This window comes from Taurulus bubalis, assembly GCF_910589615.1.
Source record: "Taurulus bubalis genome assembly, chromosome: 13".
Classification (NCBI taxonomy): domain Eukaryota; kingdom Metazoa; phylum Chordata; class Actinopteri; order Perciformes; family Cottidae; genus Taurulus; species Taurulus bubalis.
Genome location: NC_136601.1, coordinates 1,538,541 through 1,552,613, shown reverse-complemented (window position 1 = coordinate 1,552,613; position 14,073 = coordinate 1,538,541). Strand labels below are relative to the sequence as shown.

The following is a 14,073-nucleotide window of genomic DNA, read 5'->3' as shown; positions in this document are numbered from 1 at the left end:
CACAGCTAACTAGCCACAGTGAGCTAGAAACTAGAAGACCAGTCGGGCTTAGTTTCTCCGAGAGGCATGTTTGTCTCTTTCTGAGCAAATCCATTAATCATGCCGATAATTTAGCCGTTATTCAAATAAAAAGCTTGCGTGATCGGGCCGCTACCTTTCTGCTAAAGTGCCTTCGACTCATAACGACTGTTCCTGGTTGCTGAGCGTACGTCATCCTTAAACATCTCAAGAGTTCAGAACCGGGTGTCTGGCTTCCTGAATTATGTCCAACACAAACGTTGGCAGGAAAACAGGATCGCTAGCGCTCTTTTTTTTTTTTTTTTAAATTTCTTCCTCTTAACCGACTGTGAAGCTTTCAAGAAGCACTTGAGTTTGTGTTTCCTCGTAATCCTGGACTTCAGGTACTCGACCAATAAACTACTTTAAGGCCCCGAACTGTTCCAGTCTGTAAGATCCCGCCAAGGCCTCGAGGTATCAAGGTATCGAGGTATCAAGGCCCCGAGGTATCAAGGTCTCGAAGTCTCGAGGTATTGAGGTACTGAGGTATTAAGGTCTCGAGGTATCAAGGCCCCGAGGTATCAAGGTCTCGAAGTCTCGAAGTCTCGAGGTATTTAGGTATTTAGGTATTGAGGTCTCGAGGTATTAGGGTCTTGAGGTATCAAGGCCCCGAAGTCTCTAGGTCTCGAGGTATTAAGGTCTCGAGGTATTAAGGTATTGAGGTCTCAAGGTATTAAGGTATCAAGGTATTAAGGTCTCAAGGTATCAAGGCCCTGAGGTATTAAGGTATTAAGGTATCAAGATCTCAAGGTATCAAGGTCTCGAGGTCTCGAGGTATTAAGGTCTCGAGGTCTCGAGGTCTCGAGGTCTCGAGGTATCAAGGTCTCGAGGTATCAAGGTCTCGAGGTATCAAGGTCTCAAGGTATTGTTGTGAGGGAGACTTTAAGGACTCAAGGAGCCTCTTAGAGATGCTCACACTCAAAGGATCCTTTGGGAACTCAAAACATTCAGAACACAGAATATAAAGTTAAAGTATTTAAAACCTTTGGATTCACAAAACTCATCAACTGTGACATATTTCTGCTTCTGATTAATCCCGATGCCAAAATGTTTTGTCTTTTTTAGTCTTAGTCAGTTTGCCTTTTACTCATTTCCTTTGTTTTCTTTTTTGTGTGCCTTGTTTTCTAGGTTTCTCGTTTGTCAAAACGTAATCACAGCCGGATGTTATTGGTCAGCTGACACATTTTAATGCAGAGTTCCTTCTGCAGTTTCTTTTAGGGAGGAGGGAGACGCCACTTCAACTTGAGCCCCGTTTTGTTTTGGGGGTTTTTGAACATGTAGAATGAATTTGAGTGTTTTAGCGCTTTTCTGCACGATCGCGACGCACAAGTTTTATCTCCTGAACAAATGACAGAAGCAACGTTTCCTGTACTTTGAGATTGAAGCCAACGTGACTAAATATCCTGTTAACGTGACGACACTGAATGTTACGCGCTGTTATTCCACGTTGTGCATATCTATGCGTTAGTAAAATGCTGCCGTTAGCACGTTAGCATGTTAGCATTCAGCTTGGATTGGTAAATCGTGTATTGTTTAGCTCCCCTAGTTCTTCATTTAGTTAGCCAAATTTCATTTTAGTGTTTTTTTTTTTTTGCAGGTCTTACATTTTTTACGCCACAATTTAAGAACCTCTTGAGAGTTTTAGCAAGTTCTCTCAAATTGTGGGCGACAATCTAGACGCAACATTTTTTTTAGCATCCTAAAAAATATTTACCTTCTACATACAAACCCCCGTGAGCCTTCCTGTACTTTGAGATTAATGCTAGTTTAATTGTTAGCATGCCATGCTAACAATCGCTAAATAAATAAACAATCGCAGAACAACAATCACTGTATTACGTCTGGCCTTTAAGAGCTCGATAACTTTCATTGTGTTACTTTTTAAAGATGTGAAAAAATATCGCCATGTTGTCATTTAAAGGTTTTTTCTCTCTTTGAGTGACGATGGATTTATGGGATGTTACGTACATGTTGCCAAAAAGCCATTCTTCAGTGTGTTGACAACTCCTCCTTATGCACTAGCACTTTGACCAGTATTGTAGAGGTTTGTATAAGAGAGACTGTTTCCCATGTTGTATAGTTTTGATTTTTTTTTTTTGTTGGGCTTTTCGTGTAAAAACGTATTTCATCTTTTCTTGGTTGGATTTAAATCCATCGGTTTGTTTTTTCCTTTTTGTTTTTGGCTTGACTAAATAAAAAGCTGCAACTAAAACTGATCTTTGAGTTTCATGTCTTCTGTTTACAAAGAACCAGTTGCTCTTATTTCTCTCTTTAAACCTTTTAAAAATAAAGAGGTTTACATAATTGAATAATACATTGCATGGACACAAAGGTTCACGTCATCATATTGACTTTTATATTAAATTATAGTTAAAAATGTTAAAAATATATATATATTCAAGCATTTTTTTTGTCATAAAACCTGATATTGCTGATGTCGCTGAAATAAAGACTCAGGTTTTAAAAAATCGTTGATAGCAAACATGTAACGCCAGACAAACACACAGAATATGTTTAAGAAAAGATTGTCCAACTCTTTATACGTTGGCCTGCATTTTGTGGGAACGTCTCTGCCCAAACAATCCGAGGGGCCCTGTGCTCACTGGTCTACGTCCTGTAGGGGCCCTGTGCTCACTGGTCTACGTCCTGTAGGGGCCCTGTGCTCACTGGTCTACGTCCTGTAGGGGCCCTGTGCTCACTGGTCTACGTCCTGTAGGGGCCCTGTGCTCACTGGTCTACGTCCTGTAGGGGCCCTGTGCTCACTGGTCTACGTCCTGTAGGGGCCCTGTGCTCACTGGTCTACGTCCTGTAGGGGCCCTGTGCTCACTGGTCTACGTCCTGTAGGGGCCCTGTGCTCACTGGTCTACATCCTGTAGGGGCCCTGTGCTCACTGGTCTACATCCTGTAGGGGCCCTGTGCTCACTGGTCTACGTCCTGTAGGGGCCCTGTGCTCACTGGTCTACATCCTGTAGGGGCCCTGTGCTCACTGGTCTACATCCTGTAGGGGCCCTGTGCTCACTGGTCTACATCCTGTAGGGGCCCTGTGCTCACTGGTCTACATCCTGTAGGGGCCCTGTGCTGACTGGTCTACATCCTGTAGGGGCCAACTAAATGACTCAGATCATAGACTTTTATTACCCGTACAGATCTTTTCTGGTCTTCCGACCCCTCAAAGCGCTTTAACACTACATGCCATCATTCACCCACTGATGAGAGGAGCTACCATGAAGGAGCCACATCAGATTATCAACCATTCATACACCGTAGAACAGCTACGGGAGACGTGGGGTTAGGTGACTTGCAACAAGGCGGAGCCAGGGATCTAACCACCGATCCTCTGATTGAAGGACAACCCTGCCACCGACTGAGCTACAGTCGCCTTATGTTAGACTTCCACAAAGATCAAAGATAACTACGTCCTGAAACCTCAACTTCTATGACTAGCAAGTCCTTTCTCCTCCTGCCTGGAGGGGTAAACTCTGGCCTGGGGCAGTTTATCCCGGGTAGAGTCTGGCCTGGGGCAGTTTATCCCGGGTAGAGTCTGGCCTGGGGCAGTTTATCCCGGGTAGAGTCTGGCCTGGGGCAAATATACCCCGGTTTAATCTGGGGGGTTGATTTGGCCCGTTACACCGGGTTCCTCCTGATGCACGACAATGTGACAATGGATCCGGCCCACTAGGGGGTGCAGTCCGGCCCGCGCCGTGATTTTACTGGTCCGGCCCACTTGAGATCAGAATGGGCAGCATGCGGCCCCTTCACGAACATGAGACATTAAACTGTCCATATCAGTAATGATGTCCAACATAATGTTCACTTTGACATCTGATTTGAAAGTGTTTGTTTACTTTTTTTTTGCGGTTTATAAAACCACATTTGATTGGCTCATATGATGACACAATATTACAGATTCATCTTTTTCTTTTTGGACATTAATATCCTCCCCAACAATCCCCTCCCCACTTTTAAAAAAATGTAATAGTAATAATAACCTAATGAAATACTTAAGTAAAGGTAACAGATGATTGACAAAGCGGTGGTGATATAAAAAAAATATATATATGGTTTTTCTCATGTGTATATCTATAAAACAACTCATTTCCCCATGAATATTAATGGTGTAATGCACCTGTTTGTCCTCTAGAGAGCAGCAGAGGACTGTTGGCAGTCGGAGGTTTCGATCCAGCAGCAGAAACATGAGCAAAGTGTCTTTCATGTTTCTGCTGCATACGTGAAATGTATTCTCTGCATTTGACCCATACTTAGTATTAAGGAACACTGTTAGGGTTAAGTGTCTCAGGGACACTTCCACATGTGAACTATGGAGAGACTGGGGATCGAGCCGGCGACCCTATGGTTGCGGGATGACCACTCACTCCCATGAGCTACAGCCACCCTCCAATACAGCCTGATGTCATTTAGTAAATTATGGTCATTTAAAGTCAAACAGACCATAAAGCAGGGGACGCTTTAGGGGCGGGGCTACAGGGTGATTGACAGGTTGACACCAGAGACGTATACGTCCTTGCACTTCACTTTTTTCTTACTTTCACTAAAGTATTTCTACACTGTATTAATATATATATATATATATATATACATATATATATGTATATATACATATATATATGTATATATATATATATATGTATATATATATATATATATATATATATATACATATATATATATATATATATATATATATATATATACATGTATATATATATATATATATATATATATATACATATATATATATATATACATATATATATATATATATATATATATAATAATAGTAGTATTACTGCTTTAACTCGTAGTAAAAAAAGAAAAGAAAACCTGGCATCGAGCTGCCTCACAGGTAGATTTACAGAGGTGTGTGTGTGTGTGTGTGTGTGTGTGTGTGTGTGTGTGTGTGTGTGTGTGTGTGTGTGTGTGTGTCTTATGGAGGCCCAGGAGGCTCAACACCCCTGACCTGCCGTTAAAGGCGCTCCGCTCTGAGTGTGAAGCGCTGAGCGGATGTAAAAGGATCAGAGTGTCAGAGGCTGTTTGACGAGCTGAGACAATACCTGGACCTGCAGGTCAGCTCCTGTGTGTGTGTGTGTGTGTGTGTGTGTGTGTGTGTGTGTGTGTGTGTTAGCCATGGGTCACAGCCCCGGCTGTCATGTCACAGTGTTCCCATGGCACTTCACAGCCACCTGGAGACACCTGAAGAGAGAGAGAGAGGGAGAGAGAGAGAGGGAGAGAGAAAGGGAGAGAGAGAGAGAGAGGGAGAGAGAGAGAGAGAGAGAGAGAGAGAGAGAGAGAGAGAGAGAGAGAGGTTATAGGATGAAAGAAAAGTAAAAGTTTGTGACAATAAACAAGCTCAAAATGACTTCTACATGTTTATGAATCATTATTCTGCATGAATTAGTTTTATTAAGAGTTGAATCAGCTCCACTGGGAAGAAGTAGTGAAATTTAGTTTAGGTTTAGTTTAGTTTAGGGTGTGTCTTATTGGAGGTAGGTGTGTCTTATTGGAGGTAGGTGTGTCTTATTGGAGGTAGGCGTGTCTTATTGAAGGTGGGTGTGTCTTATTGAAGGTGGGTGTGTTTTATTGGAGGTAGGTGTGTCTTATTGAAGGTAGGTGTGTCTTATTGAAGGTGGGTGTGTTTTATTGAAGGTGGGTGTGTTTTATTGAAGGTAGGCGTGTCTTATTGAAGGTAGGCGAATCTTATAGGTAGGTGTGTCTTATTGAAGGTAGGTGTGTCTTATTGAAGGTAGGCGTGTCTTATTGGAGGTAGGTGTGTCTTATTGGAGGTAGGTGTGTCTTTTTGAAGGTAGGCGTGTCTTATTGGAGGTAGGTGTGTCTTATTGAAGGCGGGCATGTCTTATTGAAGGTAGGCGTGTCTTATTGAAGGTGGGTGTGTTTTATTGAAGGTGGGTGTGTTTTATTGAAGGTAGGCGTGTCTTATCGAAAGTGGGCGTGTATTATTGGAGGTGGGCGTGTCTCTCTGCTCCGATCCCTGTTTTACCCGACGTTAGTGATCGAGGGTGAAAACATTTCGATGTGTTTTAACATAGAAGGAGACTTTTCTTTCACAGGACAAGACTCACATGTCCAGGAACATGTGGACCAAAGAACAAGTTCATAGCTCCATTATTTATATATTTAATCATATTTTAATGACAATTCCCTATTTTTTTTCCTGATTTTGAGCCTTTTTTCAGGATCTCCCCATGACACCTGTTTATGGTTTTCTATAAGGTAAAAAAAAAAGAAGAGTACTTCAACTTGCCTTGTATTGTTGTATTTTAATATATTTTATCAGGTATAATATATTGGGTGAAATATACCCGACGTTAGTGATAGTGTGACTACTTTTAACATTAGTGTTCTAGGGTTAAGTGTCCTTTTCACGTGGAACATAAAGAGAAGAGATTAAGAAGTGAGAGCGGGAGAAGAAAAAACACAGAAATCTGCAGCTATTTCCTGTTAATATCGCTCCCTTGTCGGGCTCTAATGAGAGGAGGCGCCCCTTCACTCTCAAGAGGGCTTAGCAGCAGTTAGCCGGCTCCAGGCCGCGGGACAATAATCACATTTTAACTCGGCCTCACACCCCGAGTCCTCACAATCGCTCACACCACTTAATTCCCTCTTTCAGAGCTGGTGATAAAACGCCAGAGGCTAAATTAATAGATGCTAATGGCCGCCTTCAATCAAAAGCCGAGCGGGATCCAGATCTGCCAGTGAGGCCTATTAATTAACAGGACGGGGGCGGGGCGGGCTCTGTGGTTCACACGGGCCTCCGCAGGGCCGCCCATTGAAGGCGGAGGCAGGGGGTCTTTGTGCGGCTTCCCCGGGCCACAATTAGAGGCTCCTGAATGGGCTGGCATTTGTCCTCCAGGTCCAAAAGCTGCACAGGAAGGGCCCGGGTCCGGGGCGCAAGGGTCGCGATCTGACGTCCACGTGGTGTCTGAGCAGAGAGCCGCAAAAAACACGACTTTACTCTTTAACGTCCTCCGATGACCACGGACTCACGATCAAGTCCCCCTCATGACCATCACCCCCTGTGTGTGTGTGTGTGTGTGTGTGTGTGTGTGTGTGTGTGTGTGTGTATATCTTCAGCCTTTCTTGAGCAGAACTCCCTGAGGTTGCAGATAAATTTCAGATGAAACATATTATGAAATTGTTTTGTATCACGTTGTGTCGTATTGTATTGTTTATTATTATATCATATCTTATTGTATCATATCTTATGGTATCATATCTTATAGTATTGTATCATATTATATCATATCTTATTGTATCATATCTTATTGTATCATATTGTATCATATCTAATTGTATCATATTGTATCATATCTTCTAGCATTGTATCATATTATATCATATCTTATATTGTATTGTCACTATTTGATCTTTTCGTGTCGTGTTAAAACATTTTCTTCCTCATTGAATCGTTTCATTAACATCTCATCATACGTGTCTGTGGTTTATTAGTCATAACGCTGCCTTTCTTAAAATGATGTAAACATGCAGCAGATCAATAATGAGATGAAACAGAACATAATCATAACCCGTCTGCAGCGACTTCATGTGAACGTTTACTGTGAAACTGCTGTGAGGACAAACACCTGTGAACATAAACATGTTGTGTTTCAATCCTGGTCCTGGTCCTGGTCCTGGTTCTGGTCCTGGTCCTGGTCCTGGTTCTGGTCCTGGTCCTAGTCCTGGTTCTGGTCCTGGTCCTGGTCCTGGTCCTGGTTCTGGTCCTGGTTCAGGTTCAGGTTCTGGTCCTGGTCTTGGTCTTGGTCCTGGTTCTGGTTCAGGTCCTGGTCCTGGTCCTGGTCTTGGTCCTGGTTCTGGTTCAGGTCCTGGTCCTGGTTCAGGTCCTGATTCTGGTCCTGGTCCTGGTGCTGGTCCTGGTTCTGGTTCTGGTTCAGGTCCTGGTTCAGGTCCTGGTCCTGGTCCTGGTTCTGGTCCTGGTTCAGGTTCTGGTCCTGGTTCTGGTTCAGGTCCTGGTTCTGGTTCAGGTTCTGGTCCTGGTTCTGGTTCAGGTCCTGGTCCTGGTTCAGGTCCTGGTTCAGGTCCTGGTTCAGGTCCTGGTCCTGGTTCAGGTCCTGGTCCTGGTCCTGGTCCTGGTTCAGGTCCTGGTTCTGGTTCAGGTTCTGGTCCTGGTTCTGGTTCAGGTCCTGGTTCTGGTTCAGGTTCTGGTTCACACACAACGAGGATGTAGTCGACGTAAAGAAAGATGGCGTTGTGATTTAAAGACTCGTCTCAAACACGACTTCCTCTGAGGCGTGTTGACACTTGAGTTTTCTTCTGTGTGTGTGTGTCTGTGTGCGAATGTGTGTGTGTCTGTGTGTGAATGTGTGTGAATGTGTGTGGGAGAGTGTGTGTGTTTGTGTCTGTATGTGTGTGTTTGGGTGAGTGTGTGTGTTTGTGATTGTTTGTGAGAGTGTGTGTGTGTGATTGTATGTGTGTGTGAGAGAGAGAGAGAGAGAGAGAGAGAGAGAGAGAGAGAGAGAGAGAGAGAGTGTGTGTGTGTCAATAAATGTCCACTTCATGTAATCAATCACTGCAGGTGTGTTTTAATAACAAAACTATGGATCAATAAACGCAAACAGACTTTTTCTTCAGTTTTCTCCTCATGGATCTGACTTCATAGTTTTTGTCCCGTATATCGACCTGCATTCAAATACTTACTTAAGTATTATTAATATATATTATGACAGTGCCATTATAGGAACAACTCATGTAATGACTTCATGTTCTGCTGGCATTGAACACATTTATTGGTGGATTAAATATTAAGTTTTAATAATCTGCATCAGTAAAGTAACTTAAGTATTAAATAAATATACTGCAGAAAAAGTACAACATTTACCTCTGCGATGAAGTAGTAGAAGTATCAAGTGGCAGACAATATATAAATATATTGTTATTGTATATTTGTATTAATATTTCAAGGTGTATTATGTATTTATTTAAATAATACATTATATTTATAGTCTGACTGTCAGGTAACGAGAGCTGAAACTTAACACTCAGATAAAAGAGCGAAGTTTCCTCTGACCTTTGACCCCTGAGGTCAATTGTCTTGTTCTGTGTCAATTGACCCGTCAGTCAGCAGACACACACACACACACACACACACACACACACACACACACACACACACACACACACACTCTCACACTCACTCACTCACTCACACTTGCTCGCACACACACGCACACACACACACACACACACACACACACACACACACACACACACACACACACACACACACACACACACACAATAAATATATAAAACAAGAAGATAAAACGAAAAATTAGGAAAATATATATTACAAGGAAAGTTTTCTCTTTTATTTCACAGAAAACTGAAACTCGTTGAGTTTTGGACATTTTTATCTGATATATAGATATTTCTTATCTTAAAATAACAAAATGGAAAAATATAATAAATACATGTTATATATATATAAATCAATCAAATAAATAAACAATACATTAATATTGATGATAAATAAAGAATAATTCATCATTAATTAATAAAAGTGAACTGGAGCAATAATATTAAACAAACATTTCTTCAGATGACTATTGATGATTAAATCACGTTTGATTTCATGACGCAGCTTCACGCCCTCATCAGTGACATCATCTTTGTTGTGACCTCATCATCATCATTATCTTCTTCATCATCATCTTCATCACTGTCAATCATCGTCTCCTCCAGCATTCCCATCCTCCTCGTCATCCACTTGATCAACAAAATGGCTGTCTGGAGCGCTAGCTCCCCCTGCGCATGCGCAGCGCACCTCTCCAGGAGGGCGGGCAGGTATCTCCCTCTCGCTCCCGGTGACGGACAGACTCTCTCCGGCTCAGACTCCAGCGCGCGGCGGCAAGAGGCGCGAGGACACAGCGAACAGCCCCGCAGACGCGCAGCCCTCACCCCGCAGCCCGCACCCCACACCCCGCACCCCGCAGCCCGCAGCCCGCTGCTGCTCCAGGACCCACGAGGAGACTTTGAGAGGAGTTTGTTGTTGTTGTTGTTTGTTTGTTTGTGTGTTATCACCTGCGCGCGGACTCTGCAGAGACACCGCCCCGGACGCAGGTGAGAGGGAGCGTCTCTACCGGGTGCGTCCAGATCCGGACTAGTTTTTGACGCACTGGACTCTGGGAGAGTTATGGCTCTCTGCGCGGGGAGTCTGGGGATCTGAACCCGAGTCCGAGGACCTGGACTAACCGGACCGCCGCCGATCTGTTCCCATCTTCATCCTCTTCCTCCTCCTCCTCCTCCTCCGCGCGGCCCCAGGTGTCACTATGTTCCACGGCAGCGGCAAGAAGTGCTTCACCATCGAGTCTCTGGTCGGGAAGGACGCGCGCGGCCACGGCGGCTCCGGGGACGAGCCCATCCGGCCCACGGCGCTCCGCTTCCCGGAGCCGCTGCACCCCGCCGCGGGGGTCTTCGGCTCGTGCTTCCAGGGCGGCGGCGGCAGGACTTTGTACTCGTCCGGGCCGGACATGTTGCTCCAGGAGCCCGGGACGCACGCGCCGCTGCACCCGTTGCACGTCCCCGCGCAGAGCTTCTTCTCCCCGCAGCGGGAGCTGAGCTTCTACCCCTGGGTGCTGCGCAGCCGCTACCTGGGCCACCGCTTCCAAGGTGAGCGGCTCCCCGCGCGCTATGAGTTATCCTGTCATTGATTCTGCTGTGTTGTGTGACTTCAAGCAGCTTTGATTTAAACCACTTTGTGCATTTTTTGATGGGTAAAACATGACGATTTTCTGTTTTTGTTCTTCCATAATCGATATTATTTATATATATTTAAAGTGTTGCAATAATATCATCAGACAGGAAACAGAAAAATCCACGAAAGATTATTTGTTTCCACATTCTTTTGTTATTAATGTTTTATTTTATATTCCTTCTTCTGCTATAATAATTATAATAGTATTATTATTCAGTGTTAATGTTCTTATTTAATTTAACCAACAGAGCCTCTTAAATTATGATATATTGGTGATATATTGGTGATATTAGTGTTGGTATTAGTGTTGATATTAGTGTTGATATTAGTGTTGATATTAGTGATGATATTAGTGGTGGTATTAGTGATGATATTAGTGGTGGTATTAGTGGTATTAAAGAGTATTTAGTGTAGTAGTACTGCAGTATTTGAGTGGCAGTTCAAGTGAATAATGACAGATATATTCACTGATGGTATTTTGAGTATAATATAGAATTAATACCCGTTCAGTGTTTTTTTTACATACATTATTGTAATGTTTTATCAGCTGTTATGCTTCTAACAGTCAATATTAATATTAGAACAGGATTTATTTATTCGTGTTTCTTTACTTGATGTATTTCATCCTGATGAGTCATTTAAACATTACATCATCTCTCATATCAGGGTTTATGTTTTTATTGGTTTAATCCTGAACGTGTTTAGTTTGTCTTCAGCGCGAGCCACTATAACCTAAAATACTGTAATAATAACAATAATAATACTTTTTTAATAATAATATGGTACTCAGTTATTAACGTAAAACATATATCTGTCTCACAAGTACAGTTTCTATAATATTTCGTATGTTTCTTTATCTTTTTAAAGACTTTAACATATGAAACATTCTGAATACATTAAAGTGAAATAACTTTAATAGAAAAACGTTTAGATCAAAGTTTCTTCTTCTGAAAAGTAATATAATAGTTATATTTATTTTAATGTGAATTTAACTGAGTGAGTTTTACATGTTTTATAACATCACATCCGGTAGGAAATATAAAAATGACATAAATGCGTATTATCTTTATTTTCACTAATGTTTTAACTCGAGACTTTATTGTTTATATAATAATTAAAAAGAGATTCGAGTCTAAGAGATTTTAACTTCAACTTTTTATTAAATTACAGAAAACAAAGTGATGTCAATCTGCGACATTTCTCTTTTTCTATTAAAATACTTTCAACCCGTTTTGATAATTGTGATTAAAATCTGTTCTTCACAGAAAACTCAAGAAGAAGAATCAGATAATCGATATCAATCAATAAAAGTCTATCTGATGATCTCGCGGGAAAAAGAGTGGAAGAGAATCTCAAATATTATTTTTCTTTCTCGCGTATTTTTCAGCCTCAACGCGCAGAGATGAATTCTTATCATTGTTAATAATAGTTTTCATGTGGTTTTATTGATGTTCATCTGAGAGCAGCGTCTCCCATGCTGCTGGCCGACCGGACGGCTTACTGGAGGCAAGCCCGTCCCGATGCATGTTCATCGTCACGTGAGGAAACTTGTGAAAGTAAAGCAGGAAGTTGTGACGTCAGCAAAACGTAGAAGAAGAAAAGATAACGAGAATGAAATAATTTAGAGAAAAATCTTCTTTCTGAGAAATGTATGCTTTGGAAAAAAAACATAAAAATAATATTAAATAAATCACAAACTATTGGTCCAGAGTGAATTAACATGCGGGACGCGACCCAGCAGAGGGCGGTCAGGGGGTTATTAAAAATGGTATAAATGTGATTAAATATCTTTAAAAACTACAAAACAACATACAAATATGAAAAGAGTTGAATATGATTTATTTACAGTGACTAGAATAAAAAGAATGGAGCTCTCAAGACATTCATTGTATTTAAAATACATTATATTTAGACACAAAGTACATTCAAATACAAAGTAAACAATTATTGCGCGTTGATCAAAGGAAAGAAAACATTATGGAAATATTTTGCTGCTCAGAGGCGAAAAAAATCTCACATTCAAATTCACATGGAAACCAAAAGATGATTTAAATATCAGACTCATTAAGGTTTAAGAGATTAATTTAGTAAACAGCAGAAGAAGAAAGTCTTTCATCTGAGATGACGTTAACTTTATTTTAACTTCTTTAAAGAGCTGCACTCATAAAACAATGTTTATGTTTATTCTCATCGTCTCATGTTGATCTTTATTTATTTTGTTTGAACATTTTATTTCAACATTTCACATCCCAGACTTCATGTTTTTAAAGTCTGCTGCAACGTTTAAATCTCTTTTCCCAAAATTAATTCATCCGATACTTTCATCTCTAACTTTGTGATCGCCTCTAATTTAAATAAAGTTTAAAGTTCAGCGACAGTTTTCCATCAAAGAGGTGAAATCTGTTCATGACCTTTGACCTCTTATAATAATATTCATTTATGAAGTGTGCAGCTGAAGAAGATGTTATTAATAATTATAATAAAGCAAAACATGTTTCAAGACAAATCCAAAGCACAGATTTTTATTTTTTTAATGACGTTATTCTTTTTTAGATGACTTTAATCTCTTCCTTAAGATTTAAATATTTTGACTTTGTTAATAAAACCCACCAGACTGAACATTCCTGTGAAATTAAGAAAAAACAAACACTAAATTCTTCATCAGTTTAATTATTGACTCAATTCAAACAAACTTTATTGACACAACTAAACAGCCTGAAGTCACAGGAACAGATTGTGAATCAATATTCATCTTTAATGATCACGACCCAACTGTTTGTCATCGTTATTAAATCATTTGCAGATTGTTTTTCTCAAATAGTCGATTCATCGCTCAGTTTAGAAAATGTTGTAAAATACTGAACAATGTTTCTCTCTGTTTTTATCGATGATGAAGAAAAGTTTAAACCTTTTGAAGATCTTTTAATATTTTGACATTTTATCAAGTTATAATATTCTATTATACATTATTATTATAAAGTAATTTTTTCATCTTTGATGTTTTAGTTTAGCAGAAATATTGAATGTATAGATTTTTTTTGCCTGTTAAAAACAAGAATATAAAACTCTTAATAATAAAACAATGTATTTCCCTCTGCTCTCCAGTGAGAAACATCTAAAGTTTCATGCGACTTTAGAATAATTTTGTTATCTCAATAAAATGTTTAAATTGAACTAAAACATGTCGTCAAAATGCTGAAAACAGGCTTTTCTTAGCTCAAATAAATATATTCAAAATAATAATTATATAATATCAATATTATAAAGCT

General features: G+C 40.6%; 1 protein-coding gene across 1 annotated transcript in view; it reads left to right on the top strand.

Moving 5' to 3' along the window:
- Positions 1–10,241: 10,241 nt before the first annotated feature.
- emx3 (empty spiracles homeobox 3) overlaps positions 10,242–14,073 on the top strand; it is a 14,804-nt gene continuing 10,972 nt past the window's right edge. Inside the window, exon 1 of the mRNA XM_079228969.1 lies at positions 10,242–10,719. Within this exon, the coding sequence (XP_079085095.1) occupies positions 10,380–10,719 (340 nt within the window). The 5' untranslated portion in view covers positions 10,242–10,379. The remainder of the gene's footprint in view (positions 10,720–14,073) is intronic.